Source organism: Thermobia domestica, chromosome 13, assembly GCF_964235325.1.
Source record: "Thermobia domestica chromosome 13, izTheDome1.hap1.1, whole genome shotgun sequence".
NCBI lineage: Eukaryota > Metazoa > Arthropoda > Insecta > Zygentoma > Lepismatidae > Thermobia > Thermobia domestica.
The window spans coordinates 85,657,172-85,674,560 of record NC_137466.1 but is presented as its reverse complement, the minus strand read 5'-3'; the positions used below and the strand labels follow the sequence as shown (position 1 = coordinate 85,674,560).

Genomic DNA, 17,389 nt, shown 5'->3' with positions numbered 1-17,389 from the left:
AAACGTAACAATGTAACTATGTAAATATATGCAACTCAAGAAAACTTACATATGAAGGTAATCAAAAATACTAACGTGTCTTAATTTTAGCGTATATATATTTTACGGCAGTCTCTCTTTTATTCATCGTGTAATTGAAATCTCTTGATTTAGAAATTATCAAAGGGGACCAGGGCTTACTAGCCGGCTTGGGCCGCTCATGCCTTTGGAGTGATGTGTGGTTAGCACATCGCCCCCTCTCGCCATTAGTGCTGGCTTCCTAGGCCGGAGTTTCGCTATTTCTCTCTTTCAAATAGCTTCTCAGTTATCCTCATGATGCTTAATGGACGCTGCAATGCTAGTACCATCTATTGACTACGAAGGTCCCAATCTTTCCTTAAATCAGATTCGGGACTGCTTGACTTCGCTGGTCTCTTGTTATTTAAAATAAATAAACAAAAATATAGTATCTTTCATAAGACTTTTTTTCTGAAACGTCTTGCCCGATAAGGCTTTGAAAATTGAAACTAAATTTCTAAACATTTAGCATTCATATCAGTATTATGTACTATCTTTCATTAGTTAATATAAGTATATCTATAACTTGCAACGTTTAAGTCAGATTCAAGTTTGATCACTTTGTCTCTGCAGCGGGGAAAACAACTTGTAATTTTGGTTTATATATATATATATATATATATATATATATATATATATATATATATATATATATATATATATATATATATATAATCTTAAAGTACTGATATAAAATTTTGTGTTAATTATAGGAATGGTTGGTCCATAGATCCCTTCGGCTTATCCCCAACAATGGCTTACGTGTTAAAACGAATGGGGTTTGAGAATATGCTAATACAAAGAGCTCATTATTCGATTAAAAAGTACCTAGCTCGAAGGAAAAGTCTGGAATTCAGATGGCGACAAATTTGGGGTAAGATATCTATTCAACTTTATTTATATTTCCTGCTAGTCCATTACTCTTAATTTTCCTGGAATTTTTCAATATTAGTAGTGTATGAAAATGAATGAATGTAGAAATTAGTGAGGGGAAATTTGGTTCTTTTGCCGAAGTCGACTCCTTTCAATCAATTTCAAAGAGGGATTCCTTCCCCGTGATCGAATCCTTTGGTTCCGATAATGAATAATTCTAATTTCTCATTTGATTCCTCTCTCCATCCAAAATAGTCATACCACTTTTATTGATAGCAAAGTTATTGGAAATATAGTTTATGGGAGGGATGAGTGGAAAGAGAGCAGGAATGCATTGCAATGTTTCGATTCGTACCAAGAAGTTCCATTTCTTTCTGATACTCTACAAACCCAAAGAAGAAGATAGTTTGATATCACCTATCTTAATGCGTTAACTAAGTCATTTGGAGCCAGTCCGTTCACTTGTAGTTCATCTATTTGTGTACGCCAAACTCTGTCCAATTTCTTTCAGCGATTCCATGTTTAAAATGCTAAATACATAAATAAGGTCTTTCCATCAGTGATGTTTGTGTTTTGCGTTCCCACACAATACTGAGGTTATAAAACGGAACCGCCTGTTAATGTAGGCTCCAAAGCATGATCGGGTCTTATATCCGATGTAGTCGACGGATGTACGGGCAATCATGAAAGAGAAACATTCACTGTATAGGCCGTTACCCATCACACTATTTCGCTTCCAAGAGAGCTGGATTACAGGATTATGCCACCGGCCCCAGCTTTACGTTAAGTGTTATTTAGGATAATTTTCCAACATAATGGCAACATCGTGCAAGAAACTATGAAGAGTCTGTTAAAGACCGTAAGGAACACATTTTTATATTTTCAGTATTCTCCCATGTTTTCTCAGGGGGCGCGGTGGCTCAGTGGTAGAGCGTTCACCTCCGGTGCATGGGGTCCCTGGTTCGATCCCAGCTCGCGCCGTGTGGACTTTATGGTGGACAAACACCGTGCTCGTGGGTTTTCTCGGGGTTCTCCCGTTTCCTCCCACTTTGTTCATTCCACCATTTCACTCATCTCTCATCATCACAGTCTCCTTTAGCCTAACCGGCATAACCGTGGGAAGATTTCATTTCATTTTCCCATGTTTTCTCTTGATAGATTTATTGTGAATTATCAGCAGTATATTTAAAAACTCGTTGCTTATTCGCAGGCTTAATTATTGTGAGAAAACGTTTAGCACCTCTACTTGAAAAGCTAATACCGAGTAGCATGCGATGCAATTTCCGATCGGGAAACAAATCATGAATAGTAATGCATTCTTCGGAATTGCCAAACACAAAGTAATATTAGAATGGGTTTAACATGGGAAACAGTATGTTCAAGGTTTTTCTCGGCGTTCTATTTCCTCCCACATTATCCTTCCACAAATTATTTCATAACTGTACATCTTCCTTAGCCTAAAACACATAATCGTGAGGCGTTAAAGACTTCATTTTATTTTTACACCTGTTCGGCCAGTACTGTGGCTGATCGATTTCCAGTAACAGCTAAGAATCATGGAAATCATTTTTGCACCTGTAAAAGAGTTCAGAGTTGCTTTGCCTGTTATTTTTTGAAGTAATATTCGACAAAGTGAGAACTGAAATTTTCATGCCTTATTTCGTTAAACGTTTCCTCTGCTACAGAGGTGCTTAGGTCATTTCGAATTCTATTGGTAGCAAACAACAGCTAGCAAACGTAGTTGAGTTCAACAAATCGTTTGAAACTTTCTAATTTTATCTTACAATCAAATTGAGCAGTTGAACGCAATTGCTCTTATTGAGTGACTTGCTATCCTGTCTATGTCTTCTATAATCCAATCCTTGCTTTTGCTTCCCCTCCCCCCTTCCTAACTTTGGCACTAATCAGACATTTTCTTTTTCTGTTTACATTTTTATTATTTTAAAATATCTCATAGAGATGTTGATAATCTACTTGACCGTCAACCGTGTGTAATCGAATGTCTTTACACAGTACTTAGCTGGAAATTGTTTTGGGACCCAAAAAAATGATCACTGAATTTTAAGACATTTTAAGCGCCTTTTCAATAACAATATAAACATAACTAGTATGACAATTTGTCACTTGATTAACGCTCATTAACTGTTACGTAGAATTATGATGACTACTTAGAAAATGCCTAGTATAAGATTTTATTTTTGTTTTAAGTTGTAAGTTAAGGGGTAGGCCTGCCATTTAAAAATAGCCGTACATTGTTATCAAAGGCGCAAATCTGTCTTCAACATTGGGGGGGACAGGTAAGACGTTCCCATATATATATATATATATATATATATACGATGTTCAAAATATTTATGAAGTTGAAAAACAATGCTCTGACGGATCAGGGGAGCAGAATTGTTTTCAGTGACGTATTTAGGAGGCTATCGGGCTCATTCTCCCCTCGAAATAATTTGTTAGTTTTACGCATTCCACGTACAACAATAATCCTTCTTACCATTTTTAAGAATGTCATTGACTTTCCATTTTCTTATGCTTTTTGTTCAGAAATAATCCTGTATTTGTCAAATTTCATTCCATATAAGAACTGCGTCCTTAATAGTTCTTTCTGTCATCCTTTCTATTTTTCTGTTTCTTTTTCTTGACGTTACTACTTTCATTTCGCCTATCATACTTTATCGACCGTTGTCAGTTGTGATTCAAGTTGGCCGTCATCAGTAACACCAAAACTAAGAAGAGTTGATAAGCGAAACTAATGTACCACACCAACATGCGCGGATATCAACATGACAGGACTTTAGTTATTATAACAAAGGAACAATTATATCGTTTAGTTATTTTTAAATGAAGGAAATGTTTGCATTAAAGAAAATCAAAACGGGGGAATAATTAGCCCGGGAAATTAGGACGGCCAAGAGGATGTTTTCTTTTTCTTGTATGAATAGAATAAAGGGTTAGATTCACCTCTAAATTTTTGTATCATATCATATAGGATTTATCGATCTGTAATTCTTGCCATTATAACTTCAAAATGCATAAATTAAAATATATTTAATTCTCAAACTCAGGTGGGCAATTGCCCACTTCCTTCCTTGTGTTGGGCATAGCCCTTGAAAGAAAATCCTAAATACGCCATTGGTTGTCTTCAACATTGGAAGGTGGGCAGATTTGAGGCTTATTCTAGATAAGGGAGATGAAACTCATATTACGGTAGATGAATCTGATCAACTGTTGTAGAGTATATTATATATTAAGTGATGTAGATGAAGTAGTAGTACATATCAGTATTACAAATCACTGATGTGAAAACATTCTGAAATCTGAATACATGCATATTTATAATTGGTATGTTTCTAATTAGGCATCCACAAAGATCCACGTTAAAATTGTTTTATAGTAATATAATAATATAAATGACGCCTTCCCCAAAACCATGAAGAAAGAATATCAATTATGTATGACGCAACAATACTCTTTGAGCAAAATTATTATAATCTCAATAACATTACAGGAATCGTTTCGGAAATCTGACGCATGTTATACTCTTTACTTAACAGATGTAACCTTAAGATTATAGAGAAAAATGTTCCAGCAATTGAATTCTTTTCTTTGCTTACGAAACATCCTCTCTCAAAAGAAAAATTGGGACACGCGGAAATACGTAGGAACAAACCATGGTTCGAACTAGCAGAGAAGAGAAAACAGGCAAAATTACGTTGGCTACAAAATCCGAATGAAATAACTACACAAAATTTCGTAGACATCAGGCGAGGAACTTCCAAAACTCTTAGAACAAAGAAACGCGATATTTTGAAAGCTAAAATTTTGGAACTTGAAGATAATAGTAAAAATAAAAACATTCGGGACATGTATAAAGGGATCAACGAATTTAAGAAAGGCTATGAACCTCGTTCTTATATATGAAAGAAAGCTGATGGAACAGTTCTCACTGATACAGACAGCATTTTAAATAGATGGAAAGATTTCTTTGACGATTTGCTTAACACGCAGCCAAAAACTAATGTGCGTGGAGAAAGGAAGATACACACCGCAGAACCATATATTCCAGAACCCAATCGAATAGAAGTAAAAATCGCTATAAAGAAATTAAAGAAACACAAATCTCGGGTGTAAACGAAATTCCGGCTGAGTTAATTTTAGCTGGAGGCAAAAAAATTGTGGAACAAGATACACAAACTCATTCTCCTTATCTACAACAAGGAAGAATTGCCACAAGAGTGGGAAGAATCAATCATTGTTCCAATCCACAAGAAAGGCGACAAAACTGGCTGCAATAATTATCGAGGCATCTCTCTTCTGTTAATATCCTATAAAATCCTTTCAAACATTCTATTAGCAATATTGACCCCATACGCAGATGAAATGTTTGGAAATTATCAGTGTGGATTTAGACGAAATCGATCAACTATCGACCAAATATTTACCATTCGCCAAATACTTGAAAACAAGCGGGAATACAGTAGTCCGGTACATCAACTATTTATTGATTTTAGAAAGGCTTATAACTCGGTTAGGAGAGAAACATTGTACAACGTTCTTACAGAATTTGGAATACCGATAAAGCTAATTAGATCAATTAAGGCATGTTTAAATGAATCCCAAAGTAAAGTCCGGGTAGGAAAATATTTGGCCACGAGCTTTCACGTTAACAATGGCCTGAAACAAGAAGATGCGTTGTCGCCATTATTATTCAACTTTGTCCTGGAATACGCTATAAGGAAAATCAAAGATAGCAACCAGGGCCTAGAGCTGAACAATGTTCACCAGGTTATGCGTACGCTGATTATGTAAACTTAGTAGGGGATGATAGGAGAAAAATAGAAAGAAATGCAAAGGTCTTATTAGACGCGCTTGCATGGACATGGGTTTAGAAATAAATGCAGAGAAAACTAAATACATGGAAGTGCGTCGGGACCGTAATATGGCAATTCATGTATGTGTTAAAATTTTAAATAATACTTTTGATAAAGTGGATTCTTTCAAATATCTAGGATCAATATTAACAGACGAAAATCATATTCACGAAGAAATTAAATGTCGACTAAAAACAGGGAATTCGTGTTATTATTCAGTTCAAAACCTCTTGTCGTCGCGAATTCTGTCGAGGGATTTGAAGCTTAAAATGTATAAAACGATAATCATACCTGTTGTTCTGTATGGTTTCGAAACATGGTCGCTTACTGAGTGCAGAGCATAGACTGAAAGTATTTGAGAACAAGATCCCGAGAGAAATATTCGGACCAAGAGGAACGGGAATGGGGAATGGTGGAAACTTCATAACGACGAACTACGTAAATTATACGGCTTACCAAACATTGTTAAGGTCATCAAGTCTAGGAGGCTTAGGTGGGCAGGACATGTAGCCAGGATGGAAGAAAGTAGGAACGCTTTCAAAGTGTTAGCAGTAAGACCAATCGGAAAACGACTTTTAAGAAGATCTAGGCGCAGATGGGAAGACAATATTAAGATGGATCTCGCAGAGATAGGAATACAAACTAGAAACTGGATCCAGTTGGCTAAAAATAGAAGTCAGTGGAGAGCTTTTGTGAACGCGGCATTGAACCTCCGGATTCCATAGGCTATAGAGTTAGTTAGCTTACGAAGCATGAGTAGATGCCTAGGCTGATACTACAAATAGATTAAATGCGCATTTACTGAAAAGATGGGTTCTACTGACGTTGGATAGTCTATATACTCTTCGTGTGCTAGGGCCTAGGGGAGAGGAGGAGATAAGATTTCATATCAGGTTACGTCACGCACAGTCGCACGCCTTCATTTTCATTAAAAATGGAAAAGCCAAGAGAAACAAATTTCATCTCACTTTCCTTTGTGCCAGTCGGACACAACTCATCACAGTTATCTGCAAAAAGCACTTTTCAAATCGGATTATTGGGAGAGCCTCCAGTTCCAATGTTGGGGGGGGGGGACATGTCTCCCCATTTCCCCGGAATGTGTGCCCGTACCTACAGCTGAGACAACTTTCCAGCATGAGGAGAGGGGCATATCCTCCTCTGGCATTTATTGCAATTTGTGCCCAAATAGCGGAAGCGGAATTAATACATATTGATGAGACTACTAAACTCACTACAGCACGACGTTCAGTTTGAAATACTACAGAATACGATTCTTTTTTAGAAAAAAAAATGGAAAAGCCAAGAGAAATCAATTTTATCTTACATTCCTTTGGAGCAGTTGGACATAAATAATGACACTTATCCGAAAAAGCACTTTTTAAATCAGATTATTGGGGGGTACAGTCCCCCCCCCCCCCAGGTCCAAGATTGGGGGGACATGTCCCCCTCGTCCCCCCCGGGATTTGCGCCAGTGATTGTTATACAGATCAGTGAACAGATAGAACAAGAACATAATTTCACTTGGTCTATCATACACTGACTGGATTCATTTCTGTGCAAAACGAAATTTTCGAATTTGTGGGCCTATAACAACTACCAGTCACATGTTCCATTGCCGTCTTATTTGCACAAGTTTAACTAGCAGTATGGAAGCCTATGCCCACCCCTTTTATATATATATATATATATCAAAAAAGTGATACAATATCATATACAGCGTTATACAAAAGGATGAACAAATACCTTTATTCCTTAGCATATTCAAATTACATAAACAAACTGAACTGTATGAAAAGCTGAATTCCACAATGTCCAATACAATGGATGGAACAGGTCAAGTCCACAACTTCCTCCCTTTCCCGCTATATTCGTGTGTGGTCATGTTTGTTCGAAAGAAAACTTTCCTCACAGCACTGAATGTTGAACGGCATTTGCACCCTTGCAGCAGAACAGACAATATGGCATTTGAATGCAGTAAGGCAGCGATGAGACTTTTTTTTTTTTTCCCTAGAAAATGCAGGGTTTAGAATAATGTAAATCTTACTTCGAGATGCACAAAACGGAGGGAACAGGCCGTTCTCTCTGTTCCATGGAGAAATCGCTGCTGCTAATACCATAATCCATAGTAGCATAGCAAGAAATGTGTATATTTTTATGCGAGTCTTTTGTGTCTTTGAAGCCTTTCTTGCCAATATAGGTATCAAAGGTGTGCTATTTATAAATATAACTATGGAGCTGTTAAAAGAGTGACAGGCTACTCGTATTTTAAAACATGACTGTAGTAAAGGTTGGCACTTAGTGGGTATTTGCGTATGTCTTGGTAGTAGTGTTTCTGCCTTTTTCATTCTTACTATGTATTGAGATATGAATAGTAGTACGTACAAAGGAAACTTCGTGAATACCCTTATGAGAAATATATTTAGGCTTAATCCCCTATACTAGTTCTTTGCTGGTTATATACGGAATACCTATTAAACGCTAGATTATAGGTTCAGAATTTCATTCAGTTCATAGTGATGCGTATAAAACATATTTTAAGTCCCTTTTTGACTTAATAGGCGCAACAATTTGTGGGTTCCTCCCGTCATCTTAATAAATATGTTCCTTGTTGTGAATTAAATTATTTTTAAAAATAGAAAAGAAAAAGTATAGTGAAACCAATTACCGTTGAAAGTTCAGGATTACCTAGGTATATCTTAGGAAAAAAAGTATTATGAGGCAAAGTGAGGTAATTTTCCTATTTTTTGCTCTTTCTCTTAAGTTTCATAACCATTACTTCTTCAGACGTATAAACGTTGATCCAAATCTAGAACAGCCCTCTTCGCTGGTCTAGTGGCTAGCGCGCATGCCTTTGGTGCACGGGATCCCGGGTTCGGTTTCTGGTGAAAGAACCTTGAAATTTGAACGCATTGAGGTCACTTGCAGCAACTGAGAAGCTTCTATGCTCCATAGTCTTCCGCTAACCTCGTCGTCTTTATGTATGATTTCTCTGTTTTGTATCCATTGTAGTGTGCTGGGTCTCTTCCTCTCTTTCGTGCCACCATACTCTCTAAAACATCCGTCGTGATGTAGTTCCTTCTTAGCCAATGTCCCAACTAGTTTCTCTTTCTCTTCTTAATAATATCTAAAATTATTTTCTTCTTCATCATTCCTAACATTCTCTCACTCGTTTTCCTCTCAACCCAGCTAATTCTCTCCATTCTTCTCCACACCCACATTTCGAAAGCTTCCAGTCGTTTCTCATTTTTGCGTGATGTCCATGTTTCTGACCCATATAGCACTATGCTCCGCACGAAGCACTTTATGAGTTCTTTTTCTCAACTCTTTGTTCAAGGTCCCACAAAATAGTATTTTCTTCCTTCTAAAGGCTTCTTTCGCCATTCCTATCCTTGCTTTTTATTTCACGTTCACACTTCATATCATCACTAATAATACTACACAGGTATCGAAAACTAGTCACCTATTCCATTTTCTCGCCTCCCACTTCTATATTTCACGCCGACCCCTTCGTTCCAATCACCATGGCTTTTGTTTTTCTAACATTTATTTTCATCCTATGTTCTTTGCAGCACTTCTTCAAGTTTTCTAACATCTTATTAATTTTCTCTTCAGATATCTGCAACAAGCGCCATATCATTTGCAAAGCGTATACATCTGATCATTCTTCCTCCTACTGAAATGCCATCTTCATATTCTAGGCGAGATACAGCATCCCTGTCGAACTCCCCTTTCAGTTGCACTCTCCTCTGTCCTCTCCTATTCTAACACTTATTTGTTGGTTCATATATATATATATATATATATTATGAGTCTTCGATCTTTTTATTCCAACCCAACCTTCTTTAAAACTTTCAATAACAATTCCCAATTCACGCGGACAAAGGGCTTTTCTAGATCAGTAAGTACCACATACATCTTCTATAAACCTTTCACTGATCACCCTTAATAATCTAGTTGCATTTCTTGCGCCCTTACCTCTCCTAACCCCGGATTGTTTTCCCTCAACTTCTTCATTTGGTCTTCCATACAACCTTCTGTTGAAAATTCGAAGCAAAATTTTTGCCGTATGAGTAGACACGTTTTTTTTGGTGACACGCGAAAACGCGAAATGTATCAGTTTTGTGCGAAAACGTTGTCTACCTAAAATATATACTTTTTCACCATTTGTTAGGGCATATAACGCTCGCGATTAAACGCGAAATTGTGTCGAATTAGCAAAATTTGCAACAAGTCCGGATATTTCACGAAATTTACTCAAAAGTGACAATTTTTCAACGCAATGTGATGAAAATTCTTATTTTTGAGCAAAACAAAGCACCATGAATTTTTGAAATTTTACATGCGAGCTCCAAACGGTATCTACGGGTGAAGTGGATAGTGTGGAAAGAGTGTTGCGCGGTATGTTAAATGAGCATTCAGAAATCGCTGGAAAGTGTCTCCAACTAATGTGCACTCCTGTCCAAAATTATTGTCGCATGTCTATAAATATGTTGTTGTAGGAATATAATTTGATAACGAATTTGCCCCGTATTTCTTACATTTTTAGTATGTCTATAATCGGCAAAGAAATGTATATGACACATTTCATGTCAAAAGAGCAGTAAAAAAAACAATAAAACGAAAATAAAACTTTCTTGTTCATTTAGCAACATTTTGCTTCACTCATACTAATTTTCTTATTTATAATTCTTTCCCTATGAAATTTACCACAAATATTCATTTCCCGATTATACACATAGTATCAGTATTAAAAGTATCCTACAAAAGCATTATCAAATTATGTCTTACAAGAAGACAGTTATAGATATGCGACAATCATTTTGGACATGAATGTACATATCAGTTTCGAATGTTGATGTGGAGAGGGCTCTCTCTTCTTACAATGACATACTTACCGACAAAAGAACAAATTTAACACAAGAAAACATTGAAACAGTGCTTAAGTGTTATTTGCATAAGTAAACTGTGAACACTAAAGTTATTTTTTCTATTAATGCTCTCTCTGTGTGTGTTTTTTCTTTAAATGATACTTTTATTCAGTAAGGATGCTTAGTGTTATTTTTTAAAAACCCATATATTGTTTTATGTAGTCATGCATAAGCTCATATCATGGTGATTGATGAGTGGAAATTAAGGTGAAATAAAACGTAACTAATTGTAATTGCCAAGGAAAATAGTGTTCTTACGTTGAATTTTTATTCACTATTTTATCCCGCTTTACGCGTATTTTTTTATAACGAAATTGCGAATTTTTATTTACCACAAAATCGTGTCTCTACGTATGAGATATGAGACTAATAGTTCTAAAATCCTCATGTCTCTTTGGGTTCGATTTCTTAGTTATCGGTATAATCATCGTTTTTAGAAAGTCTTTTGGTCACTCTCCTCATTTCATTGCACAGTCGGAACAATTCTTTCTTGCCCTTGTCTCATATATTCTTGATGAATTCAATTGGTATATTATCTATCCCAGTTGCCTTTCCATTCTTAATCTCGGATATAGGTTTTTCAAACTCATCCCGAAGATTACTAAATCCAGTATTATCCTCAGCTACTTCATTTTCTACTTCAACATCAATGCAACATAATCTATTTCTACTCTCATATAAGTCCTCAACATATTATTTTCGTCTTCCTAAGACTTCACTTCTCTCGCTGATTACCTTCTCATTCTTATTTTCTTCTGCCATCATAATACCACCTTGTTTTCTCCGAAGTTCCATGGATTTCACGTACTTGTACATTTCCTCATATTTTCCAAGTTTTTCTAATTTTTGTGTGTTCTCGCATTTTCTTTTGTACACTCTTTCCTTGCTTTGTCTGTTTCCCTTCTCAACTCGTTCTTTAATTTCCTATACGTTTTTCTGCCTTCTTCTGTATCAACCTGTTTTCACGTCTTCATTTCCCTAATTTTCTACAGCATCTTTTCTGTAACCCATAGTTTCTTAGCTGTTTTGTGTTCGCGGTAATCTACTACTTCTTCTGCAGCCTGCTGTATGCAAAGTTTAATATGTTCCCACCGTCCGTTACAACCTGCACATATCTTTTCCTCATTTGAGTAATTTTCTTCGAATTTTTCAACGAAAGATTTCTTACTTCCTCGTTTTTCAACTTTTCAGTATTCAACATCTTGTTACCTATTTATCTTTTGTTTACATTTTTCAGTTGAATATCCACTTCGACCAGCACAAGGTTATGATCAGAGAAAGTGTCAGCCCTATGAAAGATCTTCACGTTCTTCAAGCTATTCCGATATCAGTCCTGAATCATAACATACATAGTCTATCTGGTATCTTCCGCCGGGATGTTAAATTCTAATCAACCAACTGAAGTGTAAACCTAAAAATTGTATTTTTTAAACCCTATTCTCAATATAATCATGATCGGCAGCGGAATGGAGTTTACTGCTGAGGAATCAAAAAGCTGGAGGTGGTAATAGCTATTTCATTTTTTTGCCCCAGTTGATCTTAAAATGTCTACGTATGTTTGAAACGTTATGTTAGTTGAGTTTTTAGAGTTAGAATATTTTACTGTCGTTGATTCTGCCCAAAGCAATAGAGAACGGCAGATATGTACATACACTTTGTATAGTTAATACTGTACTTATAACAAACATGCTTACCAATACATACAATAGATCATACACATTACAGATATCAATTTATAAGAAAATGTGACTATAGAAGAAAGTTGAAGTCAGTCAGATATACAGTCTACTTTTAAATTTGTCGATGGACATATAATGACATCAATACATTTGCCACATCTGTTGCTGTGTGAGCGTATGCCTTGTCTACAAAGTATTAAATACACATATGTAATGAATTAATACCATTGTAGTAAACCGAAATTTAAAAACTCTCGAATTATTGTAAATTCATGTAAATAATTTAGGGCTGGCTTTAATACAAAATACCAACTGTTTGAATTGAATGAATTAGGTCACAGTTGTTTGTAAAATGTAATCCGGTTTATTGAGGCAATCCCAAAATATATTTTCTTTTATCAGACATACACATGGAGCTTCCATACAAGGAAATGTGAAAGGCGTGTGGATTGCATTCGGCATTCCATATAAAAGGACCCTCTACCTTCCATATAAAAGGAAGGAGGAAGGTTTAGTCAACCACCTTCAGGTCTAGATTTGTCTTTCGTTTATAAGTTACGCAAGTCGAGAAGAGGCGGATCCTTCGAGGCTGACTTTAACTACCACAGAAACACAATGTATGTGCTTTTTCATATTATTATTATTATTATTATTATTATTATTATTTTTTTTTTCTGAGTCTCAGACAGAAATTGCTTCGTATCTCAAGCACAGGCTTTAAACACGTTATCAGAACCACAAACGAAATTAAAACCTCTTATTACTCAATTACTAGTTTCCTATTCTTTTCAATTCATTTTTGTTTCTATCTGTCTTAATACCCTGTGAGAAATCAGCCTAAGATTTAGATGAATTGAAAACCTACAATCAAAGGTTCAATTCTCAATTGCCACTAGTATTCTTCATAGAGTAACATGGTGGAGGCGCCGGGTATGTCTGATTCCTGATCAAGTAATGTTTTAGCGTTCCATGTTAAAAATAAGTCATGTGGTGAATATTTTGTTCCTTCATGAATGTGAGAATTTATTGAAAATACTACATTTTGTAGTTCTGTATCCCACGATACCATTTTATGACCAGTATAATGTCATAAACAATTCTGTATGATTCCATGGGTTCGTTTGCCAATCCCACAGTGTAATGACTGACTGTATTCGTGAAATCTAAATGAATGTCAAAGCTATCCTCAAATTCTTACATAATTTTAGGCTTATGTGCGGCTAATCGAAGACAATATTCCATGATACTCTAAATAACTATGATTTCATATAATACTAGCATTATTGACTCTGTTGACACATCTGCAACACTGCGTGCTATAACGTATCTTGCGCATGCGTCGACGGCTGTGAGCACTTCTTTGTGTAGGTATGTAGCGGATAAAAACATGGAACCAAATTCGTTCAAGCATATCGTCTCCACTGGATTTTATGGTGGAATATCGTTTTCACTGGTTCGTGCAAGCAAGGGGATTCTGCCTGTGCTAATTTTGTTCATTTGACAAGAAACGCACTGTTGACACTTATTTAGAATAAATTGCTTAAGGTTGAGCATGTAAATCTTGTTAGCTGCAACTGAATAACATTTTGAGAATGAAAGTCTACAACTCCTAATTTATCAGTATGTAACTGGTCAAAAGCATAATTTCTCAAAGAAAATGGTATGCACAAAAGATATTTATATCTTCCCAGATATTTTTGTTTTCGAAACAATTGACTCTTTCGAATTTAGTAGTAAAATAACTGGCGTTTCAATTTTGGATCTTTTTTTGGTTGCCCTTCCAAAGTTGCAAATATAGGAGAGAAAAATTTGTCTTGCAATTTTGCCACGTGTAATAGGTAAACGATTAATAATTGTCATAAATTTTTAGTCTACCAAATAAAATTGTTGGAATGTTCATTATGAGAGCATAGTCCATATTTATTCAGGTAGGGGGTTTACCTTGGTGGTTTCAGATGTTGAATTTAACAAATGTTAAAAGTCAGGACAAATTAAGAACCCCATATATTTTTTGTTCTGTCAAAAAAGAAAATCCTGTTTGACCCGAGATACAGGCCGTCAAAGATATTATTTCTCGCGTGCGATTTTCGGCAAAATATTAAAATGCTTTCCGGAATAGTTCAAGATATTTTGTTGCCTTTCGTTTTATTTGAAAGAATAATTTACTGATTCAAATAATATCCTCCGTTTAGAAACGTGTGTTCAAGTTCTCATGCTGTAGCCTTTTTATTTCCCCCCCCCCCCTTTTTTTGAAAATAAAAAATAATTTGTTTTTCGAAAATGTCAATAGTTTTTTTTTTTTTTTTTTTCAGTTAATCAGTACCATACAGTACTGCAAAAAAGAGAGAAACTTCTACTTTTTGGTTTAACAGGTTTTTTTAAACAATGTTCGTGTTTTCCGTGGTTAATGTCTTTATTGCAGTATTTTTAAAATTTGTCTCAGAAACACCATTCCCAAAACTACTGAGAATTGTACAGGAGGTATCTCTAAGCGTACTACGTAGCGTGAAAACAACACTCCACTTCGGTTCTGGAATTTTTTCATAATGGTTTTGTTTAAAAAAAAAAAAAAAAAATCCACTCTGAGACCAATGTGATGGAATAAAAATATAAATTAAATAAAGTTGGAATTAGTGAAATGTTTTTATTTGTCTGGATTTTCTTTACTTAGAATCTTCCAAATCATGAAAGGTCTTCTGGAACAATGTAGAACCATCCATATTATTCCAAAATGGAACAAAACGTAAAACTATTATTAATTATTATCCTAAAGAAAGTAGAATTATACAGACAGAAGTGAACTTTTAAATAGTGTTCTTCCTTATAAAGTTTACAAACTTCCATATTCTATCCATGTTAACATTTTTATCTTCGTCATTCACTCCAGAATGTGAGCACCTCCTCCCTTCTTTCTCCCACAATTTGCTTCATTGGGAAAACCTGAAAATAGGAATGTAATAAATCAGGTGGATGTAAAGACTATATCAATAAATTAATTGAGATTAAATAGAAGTATAAACCAAAAACCAATGACTATATAAGTTAACATGATAAGGTAAATGAGAAAGAATAAACAACTCATTAGCATTTTTTTTTTTTTTTTTTTTTCAGATCGTGGCAACTCAACTGACATGCTTTGTCATTTGATGCCCTTTTATAGTTATGATGTGCCTCATACCTGTGGTCCTGATCCAAAAATATGTTGTCAGTTTGATTTTAAGAGATTACCGGGCCATGGTGTATCATGTCCATGGAGAATATCTCCACAGGTTATCACTAAAGAGAATGTTGAACATAGGTAAGAATTTTTTTCCTGGCATAATCTTGTCTCAAAGAAATAAAATTTCATTAATATCACCCTTATTTTTTTTTAACTTTGAATATAATGTTTTAGAGTTTTCCTTAAATGGATTTGTAGAACGATTATTGTACGACCGTCGTTTCAGAGCTTGACTTTCATCAGGTCAATGAAAATGAAAGAAGAAATGTCCTTAATATCCTATATCATTATATTAATATTCCACGTTTAGTTTACAAATAAGAACTTCTCAGAAAGTTGTGCTAAAAAAATATTTAAAATTGAACTGTTTATGATCACGTCTGCTGGCAAAAACTTGTATTACGTTCAATGTTTTAACCAGTGAAATATAACTATTAAAGTTAGAATCAGGAATACGTTTATATTTTTATTAATACTAAGATTTTCATGTTAATAGATTATTTGTCTATATTAACACATACTGTTGTTCGAATTACGTACTTTCACTGTTCTAATTCAATCATTGAACTTAATTCTAAATATACTTGAAAGATATGTAGTAATTATGGTTTAGTAAAACCCTGTAATTCTCAACGCTTCGTAGCTTATGTACAGCATATTTACAAATTAGCTACAAAGAACTGTGTTATAATGAACTATCAGGTTGTCTAATAAATATTGAGCCTTCGGAGGTCGAAATTAAAAATATTTATTGTGATTTGAAAATAACATTATGAAACCACATAGACACCATTTTGTTCGATGGCCTTCTGTCATTTTTCCGACAACACCATAATCTCGACACCATAAAACTTCTGTGGTTTGTGGTAAAAAAAAATGTTTGCCTCTTTTGAAACTAACTTAACACTGTCATTCTACTTACAGGTTTCTGTTGTTATGCTCCACAACTATTCTTGTTTATACCTTGTTTATTCCTTTTGCTTGTCATGTTGTTTATTTATTTGTGTCTTTGCTTTCTGTGTTTATATTCGTGTTGTTCAGCATGTAAATTTTATTTGTTATATGTTTTGTCATATGTCAACTTAATTTTGGTCGGTACCAGAAATTAATTTATTTAAATATTAGAGGAAGAAGAAAGAATATTAAGAAGAAGAAGAATATTAAGTGAAAGAAATGTAATTGTGATTGGAAATTGTTAATCTGTTACTTTTAACGGAAAATTTAATTAAAATAATAATCTTCAGAAGTGATTAATGTGTTTAAATTGTCATCGGCCAAAGGTTACATAATTTAATTTATGATTATTTAAGTTTCGAACGTTTTGTGTATATTTTAAAAGTGCCAAGAAAATAATGAAAATGCAGAGTTAAATACTTTCTTCTAGGGCTTAGGCCCTTACTCTTCCCTACCGCCACATCACCGTAAAATGGTTCTAATGTAAACTATTGTGTAATCTACAAGTATAAAATCCAAATTTTAGTAACCTTCTACAATTTAATCAATATAAATCTTTTGAAAATATTTATTTGTTTCGGCACGACTTTATAATAATCGTAATGCCTATTTTGTTACTGAATCGTTATCTACATGATTGAATGACATATGAATCCGCATATCATTAGATGTAATCTATTCCTTTGTGTGAGACTGAGTTAATCCATGAAATTTAAATATTGAATTATGAAGTTAAGTAGCATATACAGCAACGCCGGAACGATGATTATTTATACAGAGGCTATATATAAAAAGAATAAAAGA

At 34.8% G+C, this 17,389-nt stretch overlaps 1 protein-coding gene across 2 annotated transcripts in view; it reads left to right on the top strand.

Moving 5' to 3' along the window:
• Nucleotides 1-17,389, top strand: part of LOC145668286 (alpha-mannosidase 2-like) — a 100,903-nt gene that overhangs the window by 19,839 nt on the left and 63,675 nt on the right. For both annotated transcript variants that reach the window (XM_081736007.1, XM_081736008.1), the window contains exons 7-8: nucleotides 771-931; nucleotides 15,523-15,709. In XM_081736007.1, the coding sequence (XP_081592133.1) occupies nucleotides 771-931; nucleotides 15,523-15,709 (348 nt within the window). The remainder of the gene's footprint in view (nucleotides 1-770; nucleotides 932-15,522; nucleotides 15,710-17,389) is intronic.